Raw genomic sequence first — 27,062 nt, forward strand, 5'->3', positions numbered from 1 at the left:
ATACTGCTCATTTCCAAAAATTATACAAAATATTCCGTTTAGGTGGATTGATTAAACTTAATTTTTGTATAGATTTAAACAATTTATCCAAAATTTGCAAGATTTTTACATTAACAGCTGTTTATTTGAATGTCAAATGTGTTTGGGATAATGTAGTTCACCCGATGGATAGGAGAATGCAAAGGCAGTGTGAAAGGGAATCGAATGGGTGAATCGAATATTCGATCCACGTGAATAGCAGAATAGGGCTTTAAGTTACTTGATACAATTGATATAAGTAACAGCTAACGAAAAAGGGCAGTCAATTGTGTGATATTGCTCATTTGAGTTGAATTACGGCTTTGCCAAATAATCAACTGACTGTGTCGATATAACTTAAGTAAATTGTTATAATAAAATAATTAATTTAGCATATATTGGACTCATAATTTTGTTTTTGAAAATATTATCTTAAAAAATCAATATAGAGCAAGAAAATGAGTAAATGCAACAACTGATTGAGGCAAATGTGATGATGGAATACAAAAAATTAAAAACTCATGTAACGTAAAATCACTACTGAAATTTAGTTTTAAAAATGATTAAAATTCCCTTTGGATTCTATTTTTGGAGATAGTGAAAGTTTTACAATTACAACACATCTTTTACAATAAACATAATATGTTTTTTTTCAGGTACTTGTTATGTCACGTTATTATGTGTCAATTTTCATTTCGAATGCTATACCACCTGCTGCGCATAATGTTATGTTAACGTTAACATTTACGTCCCGTAATCACCTCGAATGGTGAAAATGAATCTAAAGCAAAATTAAGTCAATGAAAAAACTACTTGCAAAACTATACACGTTGGTCTTATCGTTCATTTAAGTTTTCTTGTTTATCTAATTTTCTTTTTTTTTCTACAAACTATAATAATTTTAAGCTTGCTATAACTGCTTAAAAAATGGTTTAATAAAATGTTAGAAAGCAACACTACATTTTTTTTTATTTAGTGAGCTGGTTGCTTTGAGCAACTTTCGAACTAGAGATAGGACCAGATTCTTATTTTCTACTCTCGATAGCTGCATTTTATATCGTATTTTATGTTTTTCTTTGTATTAATATTTTTTTTTAAATTAAAAGAAATATTTATCTTAATGTAAAAATGTTTGCGCTCTTTTCTTCTCATTAAGATAATAGATTAAAATGTCGCTTATTTCACACACACACGTTATCGTTCTTTTACAAAAACACGTCTCAACCTTGTCTAGAGGCTTCTTCAATATTAATAAAATATAAATTCAATACAATTCGTTTTTGTTTTGTTTTTAAATTTCGTCTAAAAAAATTATATTAATAATTAATAATTGCAATAAAATTGAATATTTTTTTGTTTGTTTCTTTCGTTTTTGTTTTTCTTCATTTTTTGTTTTGAAAACTTACTATTCTAACGTATATAGTGGTAATGTAATGTTTATGTTTTTTCTTTTTTTTTTAAATACAAATTTGTTGTTGTTTTGTCGTTTTAAATCATGGCATTGATTGATTGATAAATATATTTAATTTAATTTTCTTCTTCTTTGTTTCTTAATATTGTTATTGTTCATTTTTTTTTGTTTTGTTTTTGTTAGTTAACAATTTACATGTACATAATATCCGTATGTCCATCAACATCAATATATTTTTTGTTTTGTATCACATTTCATCAAGTTTTAAAAAGTTGTGTGTTTGTTTGTTTTGAAAACGCATTTTAACGCATAATTTAATACATTTCAAGAGATATTTATTTCACGCTATTTTTTTAATTTGATTTTTATCTTTTATTTAATTCGATTGTTTTTTGTTGTTGTTGTTGTTTTTTTAATTTGGCTGATCACAATTTTTTTCGATTTTAATCTTTTATCAGAAATATTTTTGTTTTGCTGGATTGCTTTTGCTTTTTGAGCTACGTTGACATTTGAGCTACGTAATTTTTATTTTTGTTTTGTTAATATCACAATTATTTCTTGTTTTTGTAATTTTTCATTTCATTTCATTTGATTTTTATTTGTTTTTCTTTTGTCTGGAATATTTTATCATCTCTCTTTATTTTTTATTTACTATATTTGTTTTTGGTGCGTCCATTTTCATTTTATTTTGCATAACTTTTGGATTGGTTACATGTAGTAAAAATTATTATAAATGCACTTTGTTCTTAATACCTACAAAATAACAATATCAAAACAGATCGTGAGAACGACTTTTGTTGCCATTTTTTTTGTTTATATGTTTGTTTATATAATAATAATATAGCTGACGGATTTTTTTCATAATGGTAAATTCTAAGATGCACCTATGTTTTTTTGTTTTTGAAAAATCAAGCTAAAATAATAAGTTTAAAAAATAATAAATACAGTAGAATTGGTTTTCAACTAATGATTGAAATTTATATACGAGAAAATTGTTTAAATATCGGCGTTTTGGATTTGGTCTTCACTACTGAATTTTCTTCGCCCAGATTTGTTGTTGATTTTCCATTTTATTTTTTGTACGGCTAACAAATGGGGCCAAAAATGTCTTTCGTTTCATTGGACTGGTGATCTGGTACCCCATCAAAAGACGCACGTATAAAAATTAACTGAACAAAATGATATTCATATCTTGAAAAAGGCTCAAAGGAATTCTATAAAATGTTTTCTATGTACGAGTACATAAAACTGATGCATGATGATGGTACTTTTGTTGGAAGCATTGTTAATGAAATCTTATTTTGTCATTGACGTACATACACATACATATTTGAATTGTGTGTAAAATTAGTTTTTTTTTTGTAAAGAAAGTATTAAATACATTTATTTTGGAAAAGTTAGAATATTAGCTATACAAAGCTCAGGTGACCAAGATTTTGTACGATCAAGTCACTGAAACTGAATTAAAAAACATGTCTTTAAACTTGAATTCTTCTTAGAAATATCGGTAAGTAGAGAATATTCATGAATATAAAAGTTTGTTTTAAAAGACGATACAGAAAATAATATTCTGAAAATACTGGCTTGGCCCCTCCCTTAATGGATCACTGAAGTCAAATAAAATCTCAGTTTCATTTCATTAGGTTTCTAGAGACTAGTCGTGAATTTGTATTTCAATAAAAATAAATTGTTTATAATGGATGTACTTAACAGAAAGACTTCAAAGTACTTTTCAAGGTAAAAAAGGGAACCCATTTAATCTCGGACACAAACATTTTAGTGAAAAATAAATGTTTAACATTTCATTTAAATAAAACTCCATTTTCATTTGTTGGATGGCTAAAAATCTACAATTTAAGTGGAAGGATTGTTTTTTACTTTGTATTTGGAATTTCATGGACGATTTGATAAGTTTTATTTCTGTAAAAGTAAAACTACATAAAATTTAGTCAACAAAAGAAATAAACCCATTTCGCTATTGAAGAGATAAAATAGAAATGTATGAATATCCTGACAAAACTATTTTGTACTTTAGCTTGATTTTTCAAATCATAGTCGAATTTTTTTTACCATTTTTACTTTGTTAAATATCTATACCAGAACATCTACATTATCTGTTTTACTTTCTTGATTCTTTTCTTCTTTCATGCATTGTTCTTTAGTTTTAATTTTATCTTATTATTGTATATAGTAAATATTCTCTCATAAAAGTATGGTTCTTCTGACATCATCATCATTATCATCAATATAAAAAGCGTACTGTTAGTTTTTATTCTATTTCTTGTCTCTTATTATAAATAATTATTAACTCCTTTTTAAGACGTTCACAATTTCCAGAGGTAGTTAATTAACAAAAAACAAAAAGTAATAAATTGGTTTAAACAAAATAGAAAAATAAGAGATTATTCAATTCATTATAAAAAATAGTAGTTTCACACAAACGAAAAAAAAAAATAAAATAAATTAAACATTGAATTTGTTTTTATAATAATTATAATGTTGTTATTATTTTTTTTTTTACAAAAATGACAAAAATTATTAAACAAAAAATATACTCTTTGAATTATTTCCATAATGTAAATTCTTCTCTTTTTTTTTGGTAAAAAAAATAATATTTAATTGTCGATAATATGGCGATCGTTTTTCATGTCGATTGATATTTTTTTCCTCCTTTTTTTCAAACTCAATACATTTTCGGTTTTCTTTTTTCATTTTCTAATTATATTTTAAATCACAGAATGGTTTTGTTTCAGTGTGTGTTTTGTTGTGGATTTTTTTACATATATGTAATATTACAATTTTCATCAAAATTTTATAATTTTTTTGTTATTTTAAACATAATATACATTAAGATTTAATTTCTTTACTAATTTATTTAAAAAAAAAAAGAAAAAAAAAAACATTCTAAATTGGGTAAAATAAGAGCAATTGTTTTTTGTTTTGTTTTATACACACTTTTCTGTATACATAATATAATAATGACTGTGTAAACGGAAATTGGTGGAAAAGTTAGTCATGAATTTCCATAAATAAATAAAAAAAATATATTGACTATATATTATGAGAGAGGTGCGTTTTGATCACAAGTTAAGAGTTTGCTCTAAAATTTAAATCAATTTTTTTATTGTTTATAAGATGTTGTTTAATTTGTTTGTATTATTACTTACTTGATGTCTTTTGTTGTTGTTGTTTTTTTTTTACTTAAATAAATTTAGTTGAGATTGTTAGTTTGATTGCATATCAGATCGAATGAGATCAAAAACGTATTCATCACGAACGTCATCAGAGACTGGAGAATATCCAAGTGAGGGATGTAGATTAGCTGGATTTAGAGGTTTCCAGCGTTGTCCAAGTAAAGAGCTTATTTCCTATTGAGAATATAAACGACATATTATTGTTAGCAATATATTTGTGTCAGCAATTTTTTAAACAAAAAAGTTGTATTTTTATTTTGTGACTGATAATTACATAGACCGTCTTTGAAGGTCTTATTAATGCCACACTAGGCGAGTAGGGAAAAGAAGCAAGGGGTCGAATCTCTCTTCTTACTAAACCACTGTTTATTTTTATAATGTATTTCACCTTTCACTGAAGTCAAACAAAGTTACTGAATCTGACGGCATCGCTGGCGAACTATTCAAAACAGCAGGCGATGACTTTGTAGGGAGCATACACCAACTCATCTGCAAAATATGGTCGGAAGAAAACATGCCCGATAAGTAGAACCTCAGGAAAATTTTCCCGATACATAAAAAAGGAGACCCCCTAAATTGCGCCAACTACAGTGGCATCAGTCTCCTTAACGTTTCATATAAGATCCTCTCTGACGTATTATGTGAACAACTGAAGCTGTTCCTCAACAACCTGAAAGGTATTTATCAGTGTGGCTTTAGACCAGAAAAGTCCACCATCGTCCAAATATTCACACTATGGCAGATCTTGGAAAAAACCTAGGAGCTTCAAATCGATACCCACGATTCCAAAGGCCCATCCAATCACTCGGATACGCAGATGAAGTTGACATAATTAGAAGATCAAAGCGTGATATCAGTGGAGCGTGTTTGAGAATTGCGACGGAAGCGAAGAATATGGGTTTAGTGGTCAATGAGGGCAAGACCAAGTATAGGTTAGGTTAGGTTGAGGGGCTGACAGTTGATGCCTTTACCGTCACACTTAGATCAATACTTATCCATTGTGATACCCGTGAGTATTGCTACTCAAGCTAATAAGAAAAACCTATGCGTTCAGTTAGTCAAGCCATTCAGAGGCTTTGACGAAGTTCAGAATGTTTTTACCTGGCGTACTAGAGAGTTCATCTAAATACCCGAAGAAATAGTTGCCAAGCAGATTCTTCCTTTGATGGGAGAGTGCCAGAAAGTGCGGAGGGATCGAAGTTATCCCTTGTGTATCTGCATAATTCCAAGTATATGTTGTCATCAAAAAAGGACTTTGAACAACGACGTTTTGGACAAAACGTCACCATGGACAGCTATAACTTTGAGGTAGTTGAGGGCTTTGTCTACCTTGGCAAAGCTATAAACAAAGACAACGACACCAGCGCTGAAATCAAACGAAGAATAACTCTTGCGAATCGCTGCTTCTTTGAACTTAGAAGGCAATTGAGTAATAAAGTCCTCTCTCGAGCATCTAAAATCACCAACTATAAGACACTCATCATCCCGGTTCTTATTTATGACGCTGAGCCTGGACCCTGTCAAAGAAAGATGAGAACGTCTTTGGTCCCGTATGCATAGATGGCGAATGAAGAAGATATAACGACGAACTGTAGGGGCTCTACAGCGACACTGACCTAGTTAACAGAATTTACGTCCAAAGGCTTAGATGGCTAGGTTATGTAGAGCGGATGGACATCAACGCTTCAGCCCGGAAGGTCTTCGAATCCAATCCCGAGGAACGGAGCAGTAGAGAAAGACCGCGACTCAGGTGAGTGAAGACCTAAAACAACTTGGCGTGCGAAACTGGAGACACTTAACTAGGGACCGAGCTGGCTGGAGACACATGTTGGTTGAGGCCCAGGTCCACCCCGAGCTGTAGCGCCATTTAATTAATTAACAAACAAAAAATTAATTAATTTCACGTTTAAATTTTTCGTCTTTTCGTAGGACAGGAATTCTTTTATATGCCCCCTGGTATTTTTTTACTTGCTACATTATTTAATTTTTTTAGACCGAAAATTGCAATTTTTTCGGTCAATAAATCGAAAAAAACGAATTTTCTCAAAAACGGCTAGATTTAAAAAAAATGTCGTATAGATTTTTCGTTCTTAGATTGGCTTGTTTTATTCAGGAAAGCAATTTAACACCTTAAAAGAACTCTTACAAAATGCTTTAGTCAGACTAAAACTTTGTGCTGATCGGTGTGGACTGGGTGTTAACCCACACAAAACCGATTTAGTCTTATTTTAGAGAAGATACAAAATTCCATTTGTAAACCCTCTATATAAATAAATCCAATTAAAATTCTCAGACGAGGCTAAATACCTAGGTCTTGTCTTAGATAAAAAACTAAATTGGAAACGCAACGTACAGGAAAGAGTCAAAAAAGCTACTGTAGCTCTTTTTTCTTGCAAGAAAGCTATTGGCAATACTAAATGGGGCTTACAACCCAGAATCACGCATTGGCTATACACATCGGTAATCAGACCGATTTTCGAATCAAATATCTATTCACACATCTATTTATTGAATTCGTTAAACAAACTAACTTTAGAACTTAAGGCTAATATTACATTTATTCTTAGATTAACAGATTTACAATGCTTTAAGCAATTTGCAAAAAAAAAGCTAAACTGAAGTGTTGAAAAAATGTAATTTAAATGTTTTACTTTTAAAATCATCACTTACAGAATACACCAAAAAGTAATATTTGTTGTAAACTGAAATCAAATGGTTGAGGGGACTGTTTTTACCATGGTTCGGTCTGCTTGATATAGGACGTAAAGGAACTTGTTTTCTAATACCTGAACGGCTATAAATAAAGTTTAATTGTTCCAAAATTGATGGTGATATGACTGACCCATTGATTAATTTTATAATAAAGCACAGCTGAATGTAATCTCTGTGTTTAGAAAGCGATGGAAGATTTATGAGCGTAAGCCTATGATTGTAGGGTGGAAGTTCGTGCTAATTGGACCATGGGAAGAAATGGTGGCAGAAGTGCATGAATCTTCTTTGTACTCCTTCTATTCTGTTTATATGGACTGAATAAAAGGAAGCCCATATTATGTTGCCATATTCCAATATTGGTCTTACAAATGATAATATTGGTCTTATATGATAATTGAAAGTCAAAAGTCAAAATTTTTGTTTGCGTGTAAAACATATTGATTTTCATTTGTCTATGTTTAGTAAAAGCTTATTTATAAAACACCATTCGCGAAAACTATTTAGATCATCTTGTAGGAGTAAACAGTCGTCAAGTAAGTGAATACGTTTAAAAAATTGTAATGTTATCAGCGTAAATTAAAACAGATGATTGTTTTATAATAAAAGGTAATTCGTTAACGTACAAAATAAACAGTAAAGGACCAAAGTGGCTACCTTGTGGTACGCCATAGTTAGTAGGTATATAAATATGATAACCGCTCATTCCTAAAAACTACGCTGTATGATCTATTATATAAGTACGAGAAACCCAACTAACAAATTTATCGTTAAAGCCTTGGGATTTAAGTTTGGAACTTAACGTGTTATGGTATAATTTATTAAAGGCCTCACTGAAGTCTGTGAATACACAGTCAACTTGTTTCCGTTTTTCAAACGAATTTAAACAAAATGAACTGAAATGAAAGAGGTTAGTAACTGTTGACTTATTTTGAACAAAACCATGTTGCCTGTCACAAATTATAGATTTACAATTAAACGATATGACTTTACAAATAATGGACTCAAATAACTTAGGGATAACGGGCAGTTTTGCAACGGGACGATAATTTTGTATTTCATTTTTACTACCCTTTTTATGTATCGGTGTTATGAACGAAGTTTTCCAAATTTCAGGAAAAATTGAAGATTTAAGCGATTCATTAAAAAGAATATGAAGAGGATAGGATAAATAGGATGCCCATTTTTTTCAAAATATATAGAAGGTACACCATCTGGACCAGGGCTATAACAAACGTCAAGTTCTGAAGCTGTGCGAACGATTCCATCTTCAGAGATCTAAAGACTAATTGAATTCAAATGATGGAAACTGGAATGCTTTAGAGAAATCTATAAACCGAGATAAATTAAATAAAGTCCAACGTTCAGCTTGCCTATGTATGTATAAGCGGATCGCTTCGCACGACCCCATCTGCGGCACTGGACACCTTACTCTACCTTAAACTTCTTGACATATTTAGCAAACAAGTAGCTGCAAGCTCTGCTATTCGCCTCAAAGCTTCGTCGCGGTGGACTAACAACAACATTGGCCACTCCTTAATTCTTAGGTATTTAGAATCAATGCCAAAGCACACAGACTACACCATCCCCCAACTGCAATTCGACAGAAATTTCCAGATTTTTGTACCTCCCAGATTTTTCTGGGAGGATAGGACATTCCTGGAAGATGAGTCAATCTATTTTTATACATATAATTCAAAAACAAAAAAAGGCGTTAGTGAGGAGTGTTCTCTGAACGACTGAAATCAAGTCTTTCATTCCGTCTTCCTAATCATTGTAGCGTGCTCAAAGCCGAAGTCTTGCCCTGGCTTAAAGAAAACGTGATATCAACATCGGATACCCGTATTTTCACAACATTTTAATATTCACCTTTGCTGGTTGCCGGGTCATAGCGACATTCCAGGCATATGAACTCGCCAGGAACGGTAAAATGCAGCTCATCCTACCACGTTTGGAACATACTGGCATACCAATCGCTTCTTATAAACTTTTGCTAATGCAAGATGCTATGAAGAAGGCAAACACCAGGTGGAACACAATCACCACGTGTCAGGTCACAATAAACATCTGGCCAACACTGGATTTAAAACGTTCAAGGTGCTTGCTATTTCAAAGCAGATCGCATATAAGCTCGATAATAGGTGTCATAACCGGACACTGTCTAATAGGAAAGCACGCCACGCGACTAAGCGTATTCTCAAATGACTTTTGCAGAAGCTGTATGGACGATTAAGAGGAGTTCATCATCTTCTCTGTACATGCCCTGCTCTGGCTCGAAAACGCAAGAATTACCTAAGAGAAATTCTTCTTTAACGATCTAAACAATCTAAGTCATATCAGCATAATGAGCCTCTCACGTTTCGTAAGGGATTCAAACTGGTTTCATTGAGCTTAGGAGATAGCTTCAAGATTCATGTGGTATCACAATTAGCCATTAAACTGGCCTTAGTGTCTGATTCCATCATGGACAGACACTTTAACCTAACATAACCTGGCTTATTTTAATTTAAAAAAATTGTTATATTGATGCAGAAGGGTGATCGCTAATTTGTTTTTAAAATTTTCTCATTAAACAAAAAAACGGTTTAAATAATTTCAATTCATTTTTTTAACGAAATTCAAATAAAAACTTATACAATTTATGAGCATTTAATTATTTCTATATTTCTTAAAACAATTGTAAAATTTTAAATAAAAAAACAATTTAAAAAAAAACGCTATTTTCCAAACAAAGGTTTTTGAGAAATAAAATCGCTTTTTTATATTTTTTTAAAAAAACTTATTTTGCAGGTGTATTTTTAAATTTTAAAATGTAGGCACTATTTTTAAAGAGATTCTTTAAACATCGGAGCAATTTTGTGAGACCCATTCGTGCATTTTGTAATAAGCGCACACACATTGGTTTTTTTGATACTCATAATGCCAATGACAATATTGGAAACTTAAGAAAATTGACATAGGGTTTGAAAGGAGGTATTGGTGCACGCTGGTTTTGAATTGCTAAATTTTGCAATTACTGAGAAAAATAGACTGTGGTAAAGTATTCTACATTCGAATAGTATGGATAAAGAACTAATCTTTATACTGACAGTACTACCGAAGTTGGACTCGAGGATAAACTGAAAACGCGAGTATCACGGATGAAGTTTTTTAAAGGAGAGAAAGCAACTGGCTGTTTTTTTTTGGAGCAAAATCCGTTAAAATAAATTGTCTCAGGAAACACAAACATCTAATTTTACAAATTCTTATGAATAAAAGTCAAATAAGTCGACTAAAATGAGCCCGAGTCGATGGGCGTCTATCGAAACACTTAAAGAAAATCAGATTTAAAATTGCATCTATTAATTAATTTAATTTAATTTAATTTTTAAAAAACTCACTCAAAGTGAAAATTTGTTCCACTTACCTCAATAAATGCCTCCATACTTGCAGAAGATGGAGTATTGTCAATCATGGAAATTTCCAATCGTTTCAATGATCGTCCACGAAGTCTTGAAATTCCAACAATATTGTGCGCATCCAATACATAACCATGTATAACAATCTCTTGTAAGTTTTCACATCGCCAAGACATCATTACAAAAGGATCCTGCCCTGAACGTAAGAATAGATCCATCACATTTTTATCAGGATGTTTAAAAGCCTTCAAAATAAAAGAAGAGAATACATTTAAGATTCAAGATCCAATTTTAAATTCTAAAAAGAAAACTTACAGAGTCAATCCATTGAACACTCTTTAAGGTGTTCTTGTTATAAAGTGACATCCATTCCAAAGCTTCGACATTTATCTAAAAAAAATAAACTTTAGTTACAATTTGTATTTAATTAAAAAAAAACATTTATATTTACAAAATCACAAAATAGAACTCTCAAATGAGTGATTGGCATATTCTGGCGTAAAATCCTAACTTGAAGAACTTCAACAGCTTCATAAGCATAAACCAATGAGACAATCAAATCGATGTTTTGGAATTTCTTTGAAAACTCAGACCATGCATGTTCTGAGATTCCAGGATGTTCACGATCCAATCCATGAACACAAATCATTAGTTTTTTTAATGGAAGTATTTGGATTGTACGGAGGACATCTTCGTTCAGTGTGTCATAGTCAAGCGATAATACCTTCAAAACCAACAACAACAAAAAAAACATATATTATGTTCTTTGGGAACAATTTTTTAATGTTTTTTTTTCTTACCTGAAGTGATGCACATTTCTCTAGGAATACAGGTTCCAATACAAATATTGGATAGTGACTAGGATCGAATTTAATCGAAGCGAATGTTAGTTGTTCGATTTCTTGAGGCTTGGCAATGGACTTGAGAAAATCTCCACCATAATATGTCAACGATTCGATAGCGCCCATATCAAGAACTTTGATTGATGATTTTTTGCGACTCAAAATAATTTTTATTGGTTCAACAAAGAATCTAAAAGAAAATGAGATAAAAAGATACTATCCCCAAAAATATAATAATTATATCTTGATCTTACTTTTCGATATCGATTAGACCTTCGTCCATTATATCACCTGGTGCAACATGTCCAACGTTATTTGTTTGGAATCGTAAACCTTCCAAACTATCACTTCTGGCAATTCTTTTTTTTAATAAATGAAATATTATCAATATTTTTTGAATTTTTATATGATAAATTGATAAACATACTTATAAAGGATCCTTCGAATTTTCTCAATGTGATAAACACACATGAAATCGAAAACCATTGTAAGTTCGTTTGTTAAGTGCAAAAGAGTTTGAAGAAAAAACGAACATTGTCGGTCGTTATCAATGTTCAGAGTGAACTTAAACTTTTGGAAAAACCTGCAAGAAAAATAAACATATAAAATAACCTCTTTTTTTTAGATAAATTGTAATAAAAAAATAACAAATAATAAGTTTCTAGTTTATATGACGTTTATGCTTGTTTTACGATTTTGAAGAAAGATCCTAACACATAAAATATGAATAAATAAAATTATGCATGCATTTATAATGTTTGGTCGAAAAATTTCAAACCTAGTGATATTTTTGTATACAAAACCTATAGAACTATTAGCGGGAGATTAGGGGAGGGGGTGAACTAGTGAATCCAGTGACATTAGCTTGTGCTTAACCTTATTTCATAAAACCGACGACGACATATTGCGGCTGCGGCGAACGTATCCATGATAATACTATAGGTTTCATAAACAAAATTGATATAGAAAAAACATTTAGAGTTTAGAAATGTGAATCGTTTAAAAGTTACATATTAAATTTGCAATTCAAAATAGAACAATTGCGAAAAGCAAAGAAAAGCATTTTGCTACAAATGTTAAGCAAAATCAGCGACTCGAAAGATTAGTTTTTTTCAAGATTATCAAGATATTTTTTTGTACTCATTTTCCATAAATAAATAATAAAGCTTTAAGAAAAAGTAAGACAAAATGGAAATTACTATAGATACGAGGGGCGTTCAATATATTCTCGGTATCGATATGAAGGAAAATGCGAATTCAATTTAAATTGTTTTTATTTTTCAATATAATCTCCCCTAACATCAATGCATTTGTTACATCTTGAGATAAGCTTTTTTAAACCCTCAAAAAAATAAGTTTCCTCTTTCCCTGCAAAATACCCATTTAATGCCGACTTGAGTTCTTCATCATCCGAAAATCTTTTTCCACGAAGACATTTTTTTCACATGGACTATAGGGTTGATGTTGAATTTCTTCAAAACCACTATCTCGCACAGCAGCCTTGGAAACTCGCGCCGTGTGAACAGGAGCGTTGTCCCGCTGCGAGTTTACCCCGTCTTTTCTTTTTAATTTCCTCCCGCAAATTATGCAAAGTGGAAGCGTAGGATTTGGCGTTGATGGTTTCACCTTTTTTTTTGTACTCAATGAGTAAGATTCCCTTTGAGTCCCAAAAAACTGTGGCCATGAGCTTCCCGGCAGACGGAGTGACTTTGAACTTCTTCGGGGGGTCTGTTCCTTTTTTATGCCACTGCATGGACTCTTGTTTGCTTTCAGGGTCATAGTAGTGAACCCATGTTTCGTCCCCAGTAACAATCCGATGCATAACACCGTCCGCGTTCTCACTACACATCTCCAAAAGCTCTCTACAGCATGCGATTCTCACTTTTTTCTGAGGCGCTGTGAGCATTCGTGGCACCCACCTTGCACTGACCTTTGAAAGGTTAAGATGGTCATGAAAGATGGTGTGAATGGTACCAGTCGAAAGCTTGGTGATCTCTGCCATCATTTTCACCCTTATTCAGGCATCCTCGAGAACAAGTTTTTCGACTTCTTTGATGCTTTCTCCCGTACAAGCACTAGTCGTCTTCAATGCTCTCTCTGCCTCTCTTGAACTCACTTGACCACTTTTGCACAGTTGATAATGAAGGTGCGGAACCCTGGTAAACTGTCACCATTTCTTTATGAATAGTTTTTTGACTTTTTCCTTGCTTAGTGAGAAATTTAATTACAGCGCCATGCTTAATTTTCACCATAATCGTCTCAGTTGCCATTATGATTCTGTTTAAATAGGGATTTAACGGTAAATAATAATCACATTTATATGAAATTTTACTTGAATGCACTAAAATAATAGTATTACTTGATAAATAAGTCAATTTATATATGTATATAACCACAGCTTCACCCCGCTGCCACAATTGTGTTAAATTGGTTGTTTTTTTTTGCTCAATGTGATGTTCAACATCATTCCACAAATTCTCCATCGGGTTAAGATCGACAGATTGTGCTGGCCACTTCAAAACGTCGATTTTATTCACCTCTAAGGCACACTTCACTAACTTTGAAGTGTGTTTATGGTCGTTGTGGTGCATGAAGCGCCATAATAACGGCAAATTGTCTTCTGAGTAGGGTATCATATGATCCAACAGGATATCTCTGTACACGTTCTGGTATATTTTTGTGTCAATTATTACGAAGTACCTTGCTTCATATTCCCTGTTTTTTGGACGCCATACATATTTTTTTCCATCCGATCCAAACCGGCAGAATTTGGATCCATCGCTCCAGAACATATATTTCTGGCCCGGGGGTTTTGTTTAACGTTTTCAATCACTCCAAACTTTTTGAAATGATGAAGGGCATTATAAACCAGCTTCCTGGTGCATTCTAACAACTTAGAAATGTCTGTAACCGTCCAACTCTTTGACTTAATTTTCAAGATCAGACTTCTTTTTTCCTTTGAGCATCATTTTCCTTTTGCTATGACTAATTCATTTTTTTTAATATAGATCATTAAAGGGATATTTAATTACCTCAAAAATTATTATTTTCTTTTGAAAAAAAAAAACAAAAAAAATACACTCTTTGATTGCAAAACGGGCTAAATTTATGTTCAGCTAAAAACAACGCGAATCACAAACAATCTTCATTTTTCGCAAAACGCTATTTTACTTTTCAATCATTTACACATTTTTATTAACATATTAGGTAGTCATAGTAAAAACATAAAAATGAACCGTTGCTTGCAAGTAATAAAGAATTGAAAGTAGAAAAATACCTGTACTCTTTTCAATGTGCTAAATTCGGGTCGAATGTTTGTACATTTAACTTAAAATTGTATATAACGCCTTGCGTAGGCAACATAAGAAAAATTAACTTTTATTTGAATTAAATAATACATTTGTCAACAGTTCCTTACGCAGTCCAATAGTAAGCTTCTTTTAAGTGTTAACATACAACAACTTTGTTTAAGTTTGGGAATTATTTGTTTCATTAAATTTATTTGCTTTGGAATATATTTAGAGTTAGGACAGCTAATTAAAGTGTCTTAAGATAAAAAGATTTTTAAAAAATAAACAAGAATGTTATGCTAGATAACTTTCTGAAAAAATTAATTTCTTGCATGAAACGTTGAGAAATTTAAGAATTGAGAAACACAAACACCATTGTTTTTGTTTGTTGCTTAAATTCCTGTGCTGAAGTGAGACAGAAAATGAGATACAGAAATTACAAACTTTTTTTTGAAAACCACTAAAGTAGGAGTAAAGCAAATTCAAAATATTAACTTTCATTTGGAACTACAGTGTTGGCCAAAACATTAGCAACTAAAACTACCTCCATCTTTATGAATTTCAAAATTAATAACTTAAACAAATCATGTTAATTTTTTCCAAAATTTAATACATTATGTATGTACATATGTATGTACTTCTAAATAGACCACAAGAGGATATAGTTTTCATAACCGTATATTAAAATACGTCATGAGTAGGACAAAAGCAACTTGTTTCTAAAATAAAAGTGGAATGAGTCAAATAAAAATATTTATAAATCAATCATTTGCCCATAAATAAAGTTTTACAAATCCAAAAAGTCATTCCAAACGATTCATCGAGGTGGCAGACTCAGAAAAACAATAAAACGATAGGATTCTGCTATAGTATATCAAATAAAGAAGAAATCATCAAGAGAAATACGAACCCAACTCGACCTAAACGTAAGATCGAGAAAAAATCGGAGACGAGCTGTTGGACTAACATCTTTAAAAGCTGTTAGCCTTTTATTTCCACAAGAAGCCGTTGAGATTAAAATTTCCTCATGACCACATCAACTTGACTGTTAGAAAATAGAGGAACGTACTCCTTTCGGACGAGTCCGTCGTGTTCGCAGACCAGCCAAAGTCACTAAATTCACGTTACACCGCAGCTACTGTAAAACATGGAGGAGGTAACGTAATGGTGTGAGGATATTTTTCAGTGCATGGACTGGGACCGATTCACCAAAAATAGGATGGTACAATGGATTGTTTTATAAGGTTCAGACGTGGTTTCGGGGCAAAATTGTAGATCGATGAATTTTAAAGATTAATTGCAAATATAAAAACGATCTGTTTGATTAATTTAGTTAGCTTTTGAAAGTATCCCGGAAGTGATTGAAAATAAACTATATCAAAAACAACTATATTTTATTTTCCATTAGAAACTGTAAATATTTATTTAAATTTTAAAAACAAAAATATACAATAATTGAATCCTAAATTTGTTTTTTTTTTTAATTATTTAATAACCGTTGCAATTAAAGTTGCTTTTTTTCGGCCAAAACTGTATGTACCTAGTCGTACTATACATTCTGTTACAAAACTTCAAGACCTTGCTGCTGAAAACATCCATTTGATATAAAATATTTATCTTATTATTCTCAGTTTCACTTCTGTTACCATGGAAGAGAAAGATAATGTATTTCGCAAAAGGTTTAACAAATACCTTTTTCAATGGAGCAGTGCTGGTCACATTTTATTAGATTGTCAATTATTTAATAACGGAAATTCTTTCAACAAAATTATCTTGTTACTTGCATCTAACTGTCTTTCGTTCTCATATTAAAGACTTTAAGCTTAAAGTTATACCCTACTTTTCCCGGTGAACACACATTATTTCAAACTCTCTGGATTTAGAGTGTTCATAAAAATAGCAGTGCTTTTGATTTTATAATTAAAAAGTGTTAAAAATTCAATTTTTTTCATTTTTCGTTAAGTGAATATTTTACTATGTAAAGTTTTAGGTATTTGTAACATACTAGCATATAAAAAATGAATAAATAATAGCTCAAAAAAAACAACGGGACGGTCAAGACACTGCACCGAAGAAATTCGTAAACTTATTAGAAAACTGCGTATGGAGTGAAAAACCTTTCAAAATATTCAAGACATCCAAGGCTGCTAATCAAAAATTGTCAGTAACGCCTGAAGATGGCAAAATAAACCGAAAGCGCTAGGTTAGTTAGCAGAACAAAACCCTTCCATAGGCTCTAGGAAAAAAAAGAAATGGACTTTAACTATCTGGTAACGCTGTCACAATACGAAGACGTCTTTTTTAAGCGAAGTTACATGACGAAAAGACATGTGACAAGAGAATGGACTTTGTTAAAGAGCATAGAGATTAGGCAAAAGAGAAATGCAGGTATGTTTTGTGGAGCGATGAAAGCAAAGTCAAAATATGTGACAAGACCCTAAAATGCAGCAATCGATCCACGGTACACAGTGAAGCATGGTGGAGGAAAAATTATGATATGGGCTTGCTTTTCATATTACGGAGTCGGGCCTATTTATCTATCTATCAGGAGTATAAGGGATGCAACCGACTATGTGAAAATTCTCGAGGAGGTTATGTTACCTCATGCTGAAGAGGAAATGCCGTTGGTTTGGTTATACCAACAAGACTATGACCAAAGCACACGTCAAAAAATGAAAAATCATGGTTTACGCAGAAGAAGTTATTCGTTATGGAGTGGCCCGCTCAATCCCCCGACCTTAACCCAATCGCAAATTTGTGGGGGGATGTTAAGAACGCAGTTCATAAAGCACAACCCAAGAATTTAAAAGAATTGTGGGAAGCAGTGCGTGATTCGTGGAACGTAATACCAGTCGAGAGGTGTCAGGTGGACTCGATGCCACGTAGATGCAAGGCATCATAAAAAACAATGGTTATGCAACAAAGTACTAATTGTAAGCTAAAATTTTTTGTATACTTTCATATAACTTACTTTCTTCTTACTTCTTACGTGATAGATCCAGTACTTTTCCATGCACTGCTATTTTTATGAACAGCCATATATATTAAAAGCGGTTTTTACTGTGACAAAGCTAACGGTAAAAAATCGATAATACTTATTTTCTGTTATTATGAATAAAATATTTTAGTTTGTTATTAGAAGTTTAATGAAACATTTTATAAAGTTGATATTGAAGGCCTTTTTGTTTTATTTGGAGAGCACTGCTATTTTTGTGAACACAACTGTAGATATGGATTCTACAATAGAATTCTGCTTGTGTAGTCCATATTTTAATCCTTAAGATTTTTGTTTAGTGTTGAAAATTGGAAAGCGTGCCGGAAACCAATCTTACAGGAATTTTAAAGTTCTAAAAATAGAACTGACCCAATCAGTAAAAATATCAACAGAAACAGTGCGTGTAACTATAGATCAATGGATACAATTTTTAAAGTTATTTTGAGTGAAACAATTTTTTTTAAACAAACTAATTCCATGAACAAATAAATGAAACAACAATGAAAATAAAACATTAGATAATTTTTGTCTTAGGGTACAAAATCCTTGTAACAGAACTTATGGCACGACTAGGTAAACACAATTCATTGGATAGGAATGGCCTAATGTATACCAATGTATATTTTTTTTAATATTTCTACTATTGTTATCGCTTCTGATATAATCTATGTGAAAATAAAAAGTTAAATCTGAAAAAAGAGGCTGGGATGCGACCCACACTGATAACTTCCCATCCCGTCTGTCGATTTGTCTTGCTTAAAAGTTTGTCTATATGTACTCCTATCAATTTTTACCAAATTTGCGTACTATTTTTTGTAGATTTTATTTTTTATGAAAAAGCGGACTGTTAGATTTTTATATCAAAATTACTGAATATTGAAAACAATATTTTCTGTGAAATAAAATAAGATTGAAGCGAATATTTTTAATTTTTGAAAAACTATTTGAACCGAAAGTAAATTTTGACCAAGTTTTAGTATTGTTTTTTTTTAGAGTTTTATTTTTTGTAAAAAAAACTGTCAATTCGAATTTTTAAAAAAAATTTACCAAATGTTAAAAACAATATTTCTTGAAGCCTAAATTTCAAGTTTTTGAAAAGATATTTGAATCGATATTCAATTTTTACCAACTTTGAGTAATGTTTTTTTTAGATTTTTATTTTTTATAAAAAAAAACTGTCAATTAGATTTTTCTATAAATGTGTCCTAATGGTAAAAACAATATTTCTTATAAATAAAAATTAGTTAAAAGCTAATATCTACAATTTTAGAAAAGATATTTGAGTCGAAAATCAATTTTAACCAACTTTTGTTAAGTTTTTTTCGGTTTTTAATTTGTTGTAAAAAAACTGTCAATTTTTAAATTTTATCAGATGTCAAAAACATTATTCTTCGTTGCACAAAATTGTTTTAGAGATGAAATTATATTTCTGTCGTAAAATTTTGGAGGTGACAATTTTTTTTTTCAGTTTTATTGATTTATAAAAAAACCGTTATATTGTTTTTTTTTTCAAAAAATATACTTGTTTGATATTACGTTACAATATATCAAATAAAATTAAATTCAAGTCTCTAGCGTTTTTGGTTCGTAAGATATTTAGGTTTAACCAAAAACCCCACGCAATTTTCTTGAGAGCCCTTCCTGCATCTTTCTGCCTTATTATCTGTATAACAAAATTTATTTGAAGTCGATATCTCTTTTGGTTCTTGAGCTATGGAGGACGAAAAAAACGTCGCGAACGTACGTACACACGCACGCGCAGACATCTTGAAACTTCGAGAAATGTCAAGATTTTCAATTTGACAAATTGGACCCATTACAATAACTTCCTATGGGAAGTTAATAATTTTAGTTTTAAACATTACCATTTTATCTATAAATAGCTTTAAATATAAACGTCTAAAATTACGTGAGGTTTTTTTGCAGGACCCTTTAGTTCTTATTTTGTATTGTATGCTTCTAGCAGAACTTATGGCACGACTAGGTATGTACAACACAAAGGCCCAGTATTAGTATGCCAAAAAGCCTTTAAGTTATCGTTTCTGTTATATTTTATACTATGTAAACATTAAAAATTAAAATAAATCAATAGACATCGGCATTGCATAAAATTAACTTATCTGCAATTTTAAACAAAACAAAAAAAATGCAGCTTCACACAAATTTTGAGTTTTTCGTATTTTGTCCGTCACTGTATCTTAAATGGTTTGTGATTGATTTCAAAAATATAATAATATAATAATAAATATTTCTAACTATTTAATTGAAATCTTGATCGATTTAGAAAAAAAAAGACATATGTATATACTTAAGTCGGCACATTAACTACTCAATATCCTTATTCAAACTTAAGAAAAAAAAACGTCGTTAAATTAAGCATATATAATTCGATCAAAAAAGAACAAATATGATTAAGTACCTCAAAACAGAGATGGCGAATTCGTCATAGCTAAACATGTTATTTACAGAATTCTACTTTCACAGTAGTAAAAATAAGTCATAAAAAAAGTTCAGACTTAAATTTAATTGATTTTTCACACCATACAATTATTGAAATGATTCAAGGTCGCTTTAATTTTAATAGTGCAATTTAGACGTTTAATTAATTTAATTTTTGAGTAACAATACATTATTTTTAACATAACTGCCAACTGGTATTTCAATCATATTGTGTGATCTATAATTCCAGATCATTAAAATATTTCATGTTCTATTTGTATACAATAAGTAGGCAGGTGCTATTTCCTGATACCTGAGGAAAGAAATAGTTTATAAATCTTTCCATGTTCATGTCATGACAACATGTACCTACACAATTATTATGTACATACCTAACTAAATTGCATTTTTAATACTATCTAAAACCAGAAATGTAAGTTACCGTAATTTAATCATAAGAAAAACGAAACAAAACCCAATATACAAATAATTCAGTTAAGTGTTATTCAATTTGGTTTCATATTATCAAAGTTAGTTTACCCAAAAGTTGCATCACCTTATCTTACTCTTGTGTTGTGACATTATTCGTGGTCTTGTTCTTGTTGTTGTTTTTGCTATCTGTGTGGCTAAACGCATGGCCCGATATCATAAGTGTGGTATTTCTCTCTTTGTAAGAAATGTATCAAGCACGTTGACGGAATAATAACTCAAAACAGAAACCACAAAACAAGAAACTTAATCACAAAGTCTAAACAAAAATACCTCAAGTAGATAGATAGGTATGGCATACCTACTTTATAGCAAAAATGAGAAGAAAAAAATACTTTCACCATTACGTATCGTAGTTTGTTGTTGTTGTTGTTTTTGTGTTCGAAACAGAGAAAAACAAACAATAAATTGAAGCCATCAAAAGCGACTCCAACGTCCATCAAAAATGCCTTTAAGCTTCTCCACTCCGACTATGGTAGGGTAAGGTTGGATTAACCCAACCAACTCAACCCAACCCACTTCAACCGCCCGTTTAAGGTCACATCCATCCATCCATCTATCGACTCGAGGAGAGTCGAGCGAGAGACAAAAGAAAAATATTTTTTTTCCTCGCCTCTGCAAATACAGTTGCACCTGCACTTTTCAACTAATTGCTGGTGCTGCACCACCATATCGCTGTGACCGGAGTAAGAGCAAATGCGCAACACCCAGCGCACCAGCACCAGCACCACTGCCACTTGATTAACTTATTATTTATCGCAACCCGCCCTCCCTCCTCCGCCCACTTTCGAAAAATTTAAAACGCAAAATAAAAAATTACATACATACAAATATAATATTGAATCTTAACTCTGGCTATTTTTAGAAGAATCTTTAAACAAAAGGTGGCAGCATATTGTGAATTCCAATAAGTCACGTCAAGACACCCAAAACACAAAAAAAAAAGTATTTACATACCTCTTTTGGAAGAGAATGCTTCGCCAATGCCAGCAAACCAGGGAAGCATTATATCGATCCTTGGTCTCGTCCAAGTATTCAAAGACCCGACTAAGGGCAAGGGCTGGAACTTCGCCCCATTGTGGGGATCTTCGGGTCATGTTTCGTTCGCCTCCTCTCGAATCAACGACCGTCGACCACCCCACGGCCAGCAGCGATGATTACCAGTTAGCAGAGTAAGAGTTGTGTGAGATTTTCAGTACGTACGGAAAAAAATGAAAATTTTTCTTGTTTAGTTTTTCTTTCTCCAATTATTTTCCTTCGGTTGGTGATCTTTTGGGGTAAGTCACAAACTGTTCGTTCAAGTTGAAGGCTCTGAGGAAAATGTTTAAATTTTTCTTGTCAAATTCTTTTTTTAAATAAGGATTGAATTGTACACAAAAAATTTAGAAGAACAAAAATTAAAATGTAAAAAAATCAAATTTTCGATTTGATTAAAATTTCAACTACAATTTATTCACCTTGTTTTTTGATTATCTTGATGATTTTTATTTTGATGAAGGAAAAAACTTTTAACTTGATTTGATTTCTTTTCTTTTTTTGAACTGTGATTGCGTCGTATGAGTTGAGTTTTTGATTTTTCCTTCTGTCGTCGTCGTCGATAATTTAGCTGGACAAGTAAAAGTTTTTCCTTTTTTTTAACACTGCGACGAATGCACTCAGTTCAGTTCAAAATAAAGAAAAAGAATGATGATGAGGAGCGATGGCTATAGACAAGGAAGAGGATAGCGCGACAACGGCTATGAAAAAAACGGTGAAATTATGAAGAAAGATGATGGAGAAAGTGAGACAAATTTAGATATTGTTTTGGATGTGTCTCTTTTGCACTTGCAGATAAAAACAGAAAGCAGCTGATTTTGACAACGGTGCAGTTGTCGCAGTGCTGAAAACTTGAGACAACGAAAGTTGATGAATTCATCGCAGAATGAATTTCATCGTAAGGTGGTGATTGCATGAAAGTGGTTCATTGTTGCTTTTATTTGATGAAATGTTGTTTCTTGATTTTTATTGAGTATTGTCATTTAATTGTTATATTTGTTCAATGGTGTTACTGTTTTATAAATATTTTAAGAGCACATTATAATTGCTTATTTTTTAAGGCGATTGGAGAATCAACTGGGGATGTATCGGAGTGATTTTTTGAAATTATTACGATACAAACAAATGGTTAAAATTATATTTTCTCCATTAAGAAAATAATCAGTGAGTGTAAGAACATTTAAAGAAAACTGCAAACAGAAAATGAACCGGAGAGTGTTCATCAGCAAAGGCAGATTGATAGTCTCTGGGCAAAAATGTTCATATACATGTAAAAAAGTTTTCAAGAAAAATATACTCAAGTTTCTTGAAATCGGAACATTAATTCCATTGGCCTATTAAATATGCACTGCTAGTAGCCAACTTGACGTTGGTTTCATATACTCTCTTACTTCACCGAAAATATTTAGAAACTTTATAACAACAGCTGTTCTTTAAAAAACAAGCCTTTTAAAGAAAAGAAGTGATGGGGTTTGAAAATTTTGTATCATTTTTTAAACCAAAATAGTTCGGGTGTGGAACAGCAAAGGAAAAATATGATTAGCTCATTAAATTCCGACCTACACAGCATTGTACAATAGGGAATAAAAAATCGTGTGGAATTTAATGCTTCGAAACCGCTTTTAAAATGATTGTTGACATTAACATCATCAACTCGTTTACGTCACTCAGACATTGATATTGCTCACCCTTTTTTACCGTTTTTTTAACGGACTATGATCTAATGAAATAGCCAGTTGCATTTCTTCCCTTAAACAATTTAACCGTAATACCCGCGCTTCTAGGAATGCACATCAATTTACCCTTGAGCGCAAATTAGCTGTACTTCGCGCATGTGGAACCCCTTGTTACGCTCTATCTTTCCTTGTCATTGCAATATTCAGAAATTTAAAATGAATTTACACCGACACCTCCTTTCCAACACTTTCCTCTTTTCCTTACGCTCACACTGTGTCTTTGGCATATTAAAGGTATACAAAACCCTTTCAGTGTTCGCTAATTATAATAAAAATGGATAAAGAGGTAATCACTTTGAAGAGGGGTTTCCTATGAAAATTAGTATCGACTACTAGTCCAAATCTAGTACGTCAATGGTTACCCTGAGGCTCCACAAGAGTAAAATCCAGTCCAACTTCTCTTCTGTAATCTCATCCACAATGCAGTGTTTTTTTTTGACTGGGCTTATTATGTCTTGCCATGCGCAACCTCAAATGTCACATTTGACACAACGGTTAATCTATTGTTTACTTTTTTGTTGATTTACTTTTTGTGTTGGTAGTTGTTGTTTTTTTTTACAAAATAAAATTAAAACAAATTGTATAAAAAATTGCCTTTGAGTAGTTGTGAACAACAACAATATAAGAATTTAAATATGTCTCCATTTCTTTAATTAATTTTACTTAATTAATGTACAAAATATGTAGGTATGTACGCACTCGACGACAATTTAAACGAAATGAAATTTTGATTTCAAAAAGACTGTGGAAAATGGAAGCTCACCACTACATACAATACAAACGTCAAATTTGATGACAGGATTTTGATCCGCTCGAAAAATCCAAACTGCGATGGATCATGGACTGGATATTGGATTGTTGGTCTCTATTCGATTATCTGTTCAATAGAGACACCAAATTAATTAATTCTCGTGGAATTACAAAATTGAAAAATTTGTGTTACATATTCAAACTTTCAAAAGCTTGTTAAATATGAGCCCTTAATTGTTTTTTTCTGGTAAAAACATAAAAAAAATATAATTGTTTAAATTTGAAATAAGTTCACGAAGACTCGACTACTAATAGAACTCATAAATATTTTATATATAGATCGATCATCTTTAAAAATCAATAAAGAATTATTTTTATATGCACATTTTCTTTAAGTTTCAGTTATTTTTTAAAGTCACTTAATTTTAACAAATATAATGAAAAGACTCGTTTTCTTTTTGAGCCATAAAATAATTAATAAGTGAAAACACAGCTTAAAACTACCGTCTTCGGATAAATAACTAAAACAAAAGTCAGGCCGTTTGAACACAGCCATTAGCAAAAATATAAAAAGAAGTACAACAGCTGATGAAACGTCAAATTTATCCGGTGTGGTTGGTGTTTATTTCTGTTTCTGTGAGTTCAAAACGAATAATATAATTTATTTTATTAAATAAAATGATATTTGAATACTTTTTCTAACCAAATAAATTTATTATATGTAAAGAAACATGTACTTGTAAATTCTATTGAATTAAAATGAAAAATTAAACTTTATTTTTGTTTTATTTATTGAATCAAAGTATAGAATGTTATGAAATACCAAATGCTGTGGGTAGGAAAATTAGTTGGAGTTACCGCTAAGGGTACAGGAAGACCTAACATCACTCTTGCTGCTAGGTCATTTTCATGTCTGAGAAGACGTGAAGATGAGCCAAAGAGACTTCAACCTCTGGTACTGCGTCTTCCACAGAGAAATCTTGCAACGGAGCAATCATTTCTGACGGGTTTTTGGCAAACAATATCTACTAGTACCCCAGTTTCGTACATGCAACAGGGTCTTATCGAAATACATGATTTCACCGGCTTACCATGGTGGGCAACTATAGTTTTGTCCACGTTTGTCTTTCGAACTATAGTCACCCTGCCACTTACAATTTATCAAAACAAAATCACGGCCAGGATTGAACTTCTCACACTTGAAATGCCTGCCTTAGTTGCTGAACTTAAAAAAGAAGCAGCCTTTGCTATGAAGAAGTTCAACTGGACCGAAGCACAAACAAGGCGGGCGTACAATCATTCGGTAAGATTGTTGTTTAAAAAAAAACACTATTGTCGAATTAAGAAGATTTTTTTATATTCTCAAATTTAAGCTTAAAAAACAATGGAATCAGTTAATTGTTCGTGATAATTGTCATCCTGCTAAAACATTGATAGTTCTCTGGGGTCAGATTCCATTGTGGATATTCCAATCGGTGGCACTCCGTAATTTAGTCTACATGCTACCAAATCCAAATTCGCTTGATGCTCAATTGGTTTTCACTGAACTAACGCTTGGTGGTTTTGGATGGATTCCCAATTTGACAGAGGTTGATAGTTCTTTTATTCTACCCGTGGTACTTGGAGCTATTAACTTGTCTATCATTGAAGTGAGTTTAATTGTTTGAAAGATGTGAACTTTGTTGCTTTAAATGTTGTTTCTTTATTTAAGATGCAACAAATGCTGAAAACTCGTCCTTCTGGTCGATTTCAAACGATAGCAACGAATGCCTTTCGAGTTCTCAGTGTGGCTATGATACCGATTGCTTGTACTGTTCCATCGGTAAGTTTCATTTTCAGGTCTATAAGCTTGCTCTGAGTTACTGTGGGTTTTAGAAGTATGTTTGGTTAGTTTTGAATTGTTAAGACTGAATATCGCAAATAACCACATAAACTCGAACTAAAGAAACAGACCTTTCTTGTGTCAGAAAACAAAAATTAATAAGATATTCAATTTGTTTTTCTAGGCCCTTTGTGTGTATTGGACAGCATCAAGCTCGTATGGTCTCTTACAAAATTTGTTATTACTTTCTCCAAAATTAAGACGAGCAGTTAGAATACCACAAACACAGACTGAATTACAAAATCCGTATCAGCATTTGTGGATGAGTATTAAAGCGAGAACCGGCAATGGACCACCACCTGTTATCCCAAAGATTTCTAATGAAACACAAAAGAAATAAAGTAAAGTTAAAGAAAAATGTTTTTTTTTTTCATATTTTTAATTGATTTTTTGATGACTAGATTATTGATAATTTGGATTCTCAAATTAAAAATTTCCGAATATATTCCTGAAAGAAGGCGCAATATATTGGGATATATAGAAAGATTTTGATTTAGACGAAAAATGCAAGTCAAAGAGGATCTCAAGTACTAACTTATCGAGCACAATTTAGGAACCAAATTATCGTCTTTAAGATACTTTTTGGTTGAGAACCTTATTAACCCCTGGTCGAAGCTCAAATTTGTGTTATCATCATTGTTTTTGGTAAGATAACAAATTTATAAAATTATATATTATCCTTTTTAAGTAGATTTTATTTTTTTTTCTTCAAATCAATGTACAATGTTTGAATTTTTGAAATTAATTTTTAGGGCGAAGGGATTTTTGAACCAACTGGGGATAGAAGCACTAAATTAGCACAAAAAGAGCCCTAAAAATCCGCATCATTAGATTTTGAAAATTGTGTTTGGCTGGGAAATTCTCCAAAAGTTTA

At 31.7% G+C, this 27,062-nt stretch overlaps 2 protein-coding genes and 1 long non-coding RNA gene across 10 annotated transcripts; 2 read left to right on the forward strand and 1 right to left on the reverse strand.

Moving 5' to 3' along the window:
* Positions 1 to 616: 616 nt before the first annotated feature.
* On the reverse strand, positions 617 to 22,491 carry LOC129948497 (F-box/LRR-repeat protein 21). The gene is made up of 10 exons (XM_056059517.1): positions 22,243 to 22,491; positions 21,743 to 22,096; positions 12,000 to 12,155; positions 11,827 to 11,931; positions 11,531 to 11,762; positions 11,182 to 11,454; positions 11,046 to 11,120; positions 10,739 to 10,975; positions 4,597 to 4,797; positions 617 to 4,529 (listed from the first exon to the last, which is right to left on the reverse strand). Exons 2-9 carry the CDS (start codon positions 21,880 to 21,882, stop codon positions 4,654 to 4,656), a joined length of 1,362 nt encoding a protein of 453 aa, XP_055915492.1. The 5' UTR covers positions 21,883 to 22,096; positions 22,243 to 22,491; the 3' UTR covers positions 617 to 4,529; positions 4,597 to 4,653.
* LOC129948498 (uncharacterized) lies at positions 20,291 to 22,239 on the forward strand. Of its 5 annotated transcripts, none has more exons than XR_008781887.1 (2): positions 20,291 to 20,729; positions 21,651 to 22,239. It is a non-coding gene; the product is annotated as an uncharacterized LOC129948498 (long non-coding RNA). The 5 variants fall into 5 exon arrangements; XR_008781888.1 differs by lacking the exon at positions 20,291 to 20,729 and adding an exon at positions 20,755 to 20,826; XR_008781889.1 differs by lacking the exon at positions 20,291 to 20,729 and adding an exon at positions 20,764 to 20,790.
* A 2,342-nt stretch (positions 22,492 to 24,833) lies between the features above and the next one.
* Positions 24,834 to 26,783, forward strand: LOC129945753 (cytochrome c oxidase assembly protein COX18, mitochondrial). 4 transcript variants are annotated; one of them, XM_056055654.1, is made up of 6 exons: positions 24,834 to 24,942; positions 25,115 to 25,609; positions 25,680 to 25,955; positions 26,018 to 26,128; positions 26,313 to 26,529; positions 26,590 to 26,783. In XM_056055654.1, the coding sequence occupies exons 1-5, from the start codon at positions 24,895 to 24,897 to the stop codon at positions 26,526 to 26,528; spliced, it is 1,146 nt and encodes a 381-aa protein (XP_055911629.1). In that variant the 5' UTR covers positions 24,834 to 24,894; the 3' UTR covers position 26,529; positions 26,590 to 26,783. The 4 variants fall into 4 exon arrangements, with proteins under 4 accessions (XP_055911629.1, XP_055911630.1, XP_055911631.1 ...); XM_056055656.1 differs by having other exon boundaries at positions 24,847 to 24,942; positions 25,110 to 25,609; positions 26,590 to 26,780; XM_056055657.1 differs by lacking the exon at positions 24,834 to 24,942 and adding an exon at positions 25,012 to 25,027 and having other exon boundaries at positions 25,110 to 25,609; positions 26,590 to 26,781.
* Positions 26,784 to 27,062: the final 279 nt, after the last annotated feature.

The sequence above is a fragment of the Eupeodes corollae genome, chromosome 2, assembly GCF_945859685.1.
Source record: "Eupeodes corollae chromosome 2, idEupCoro1.1, whole genome shotgun sequence".
Taxonomy (NCBI): domain Eukaryota; kingdom Metazoa; phylum Arthropoda; class Insecta; order Diptera; family Syrphidae; genus Eupeodes; species Eupeodes corollae.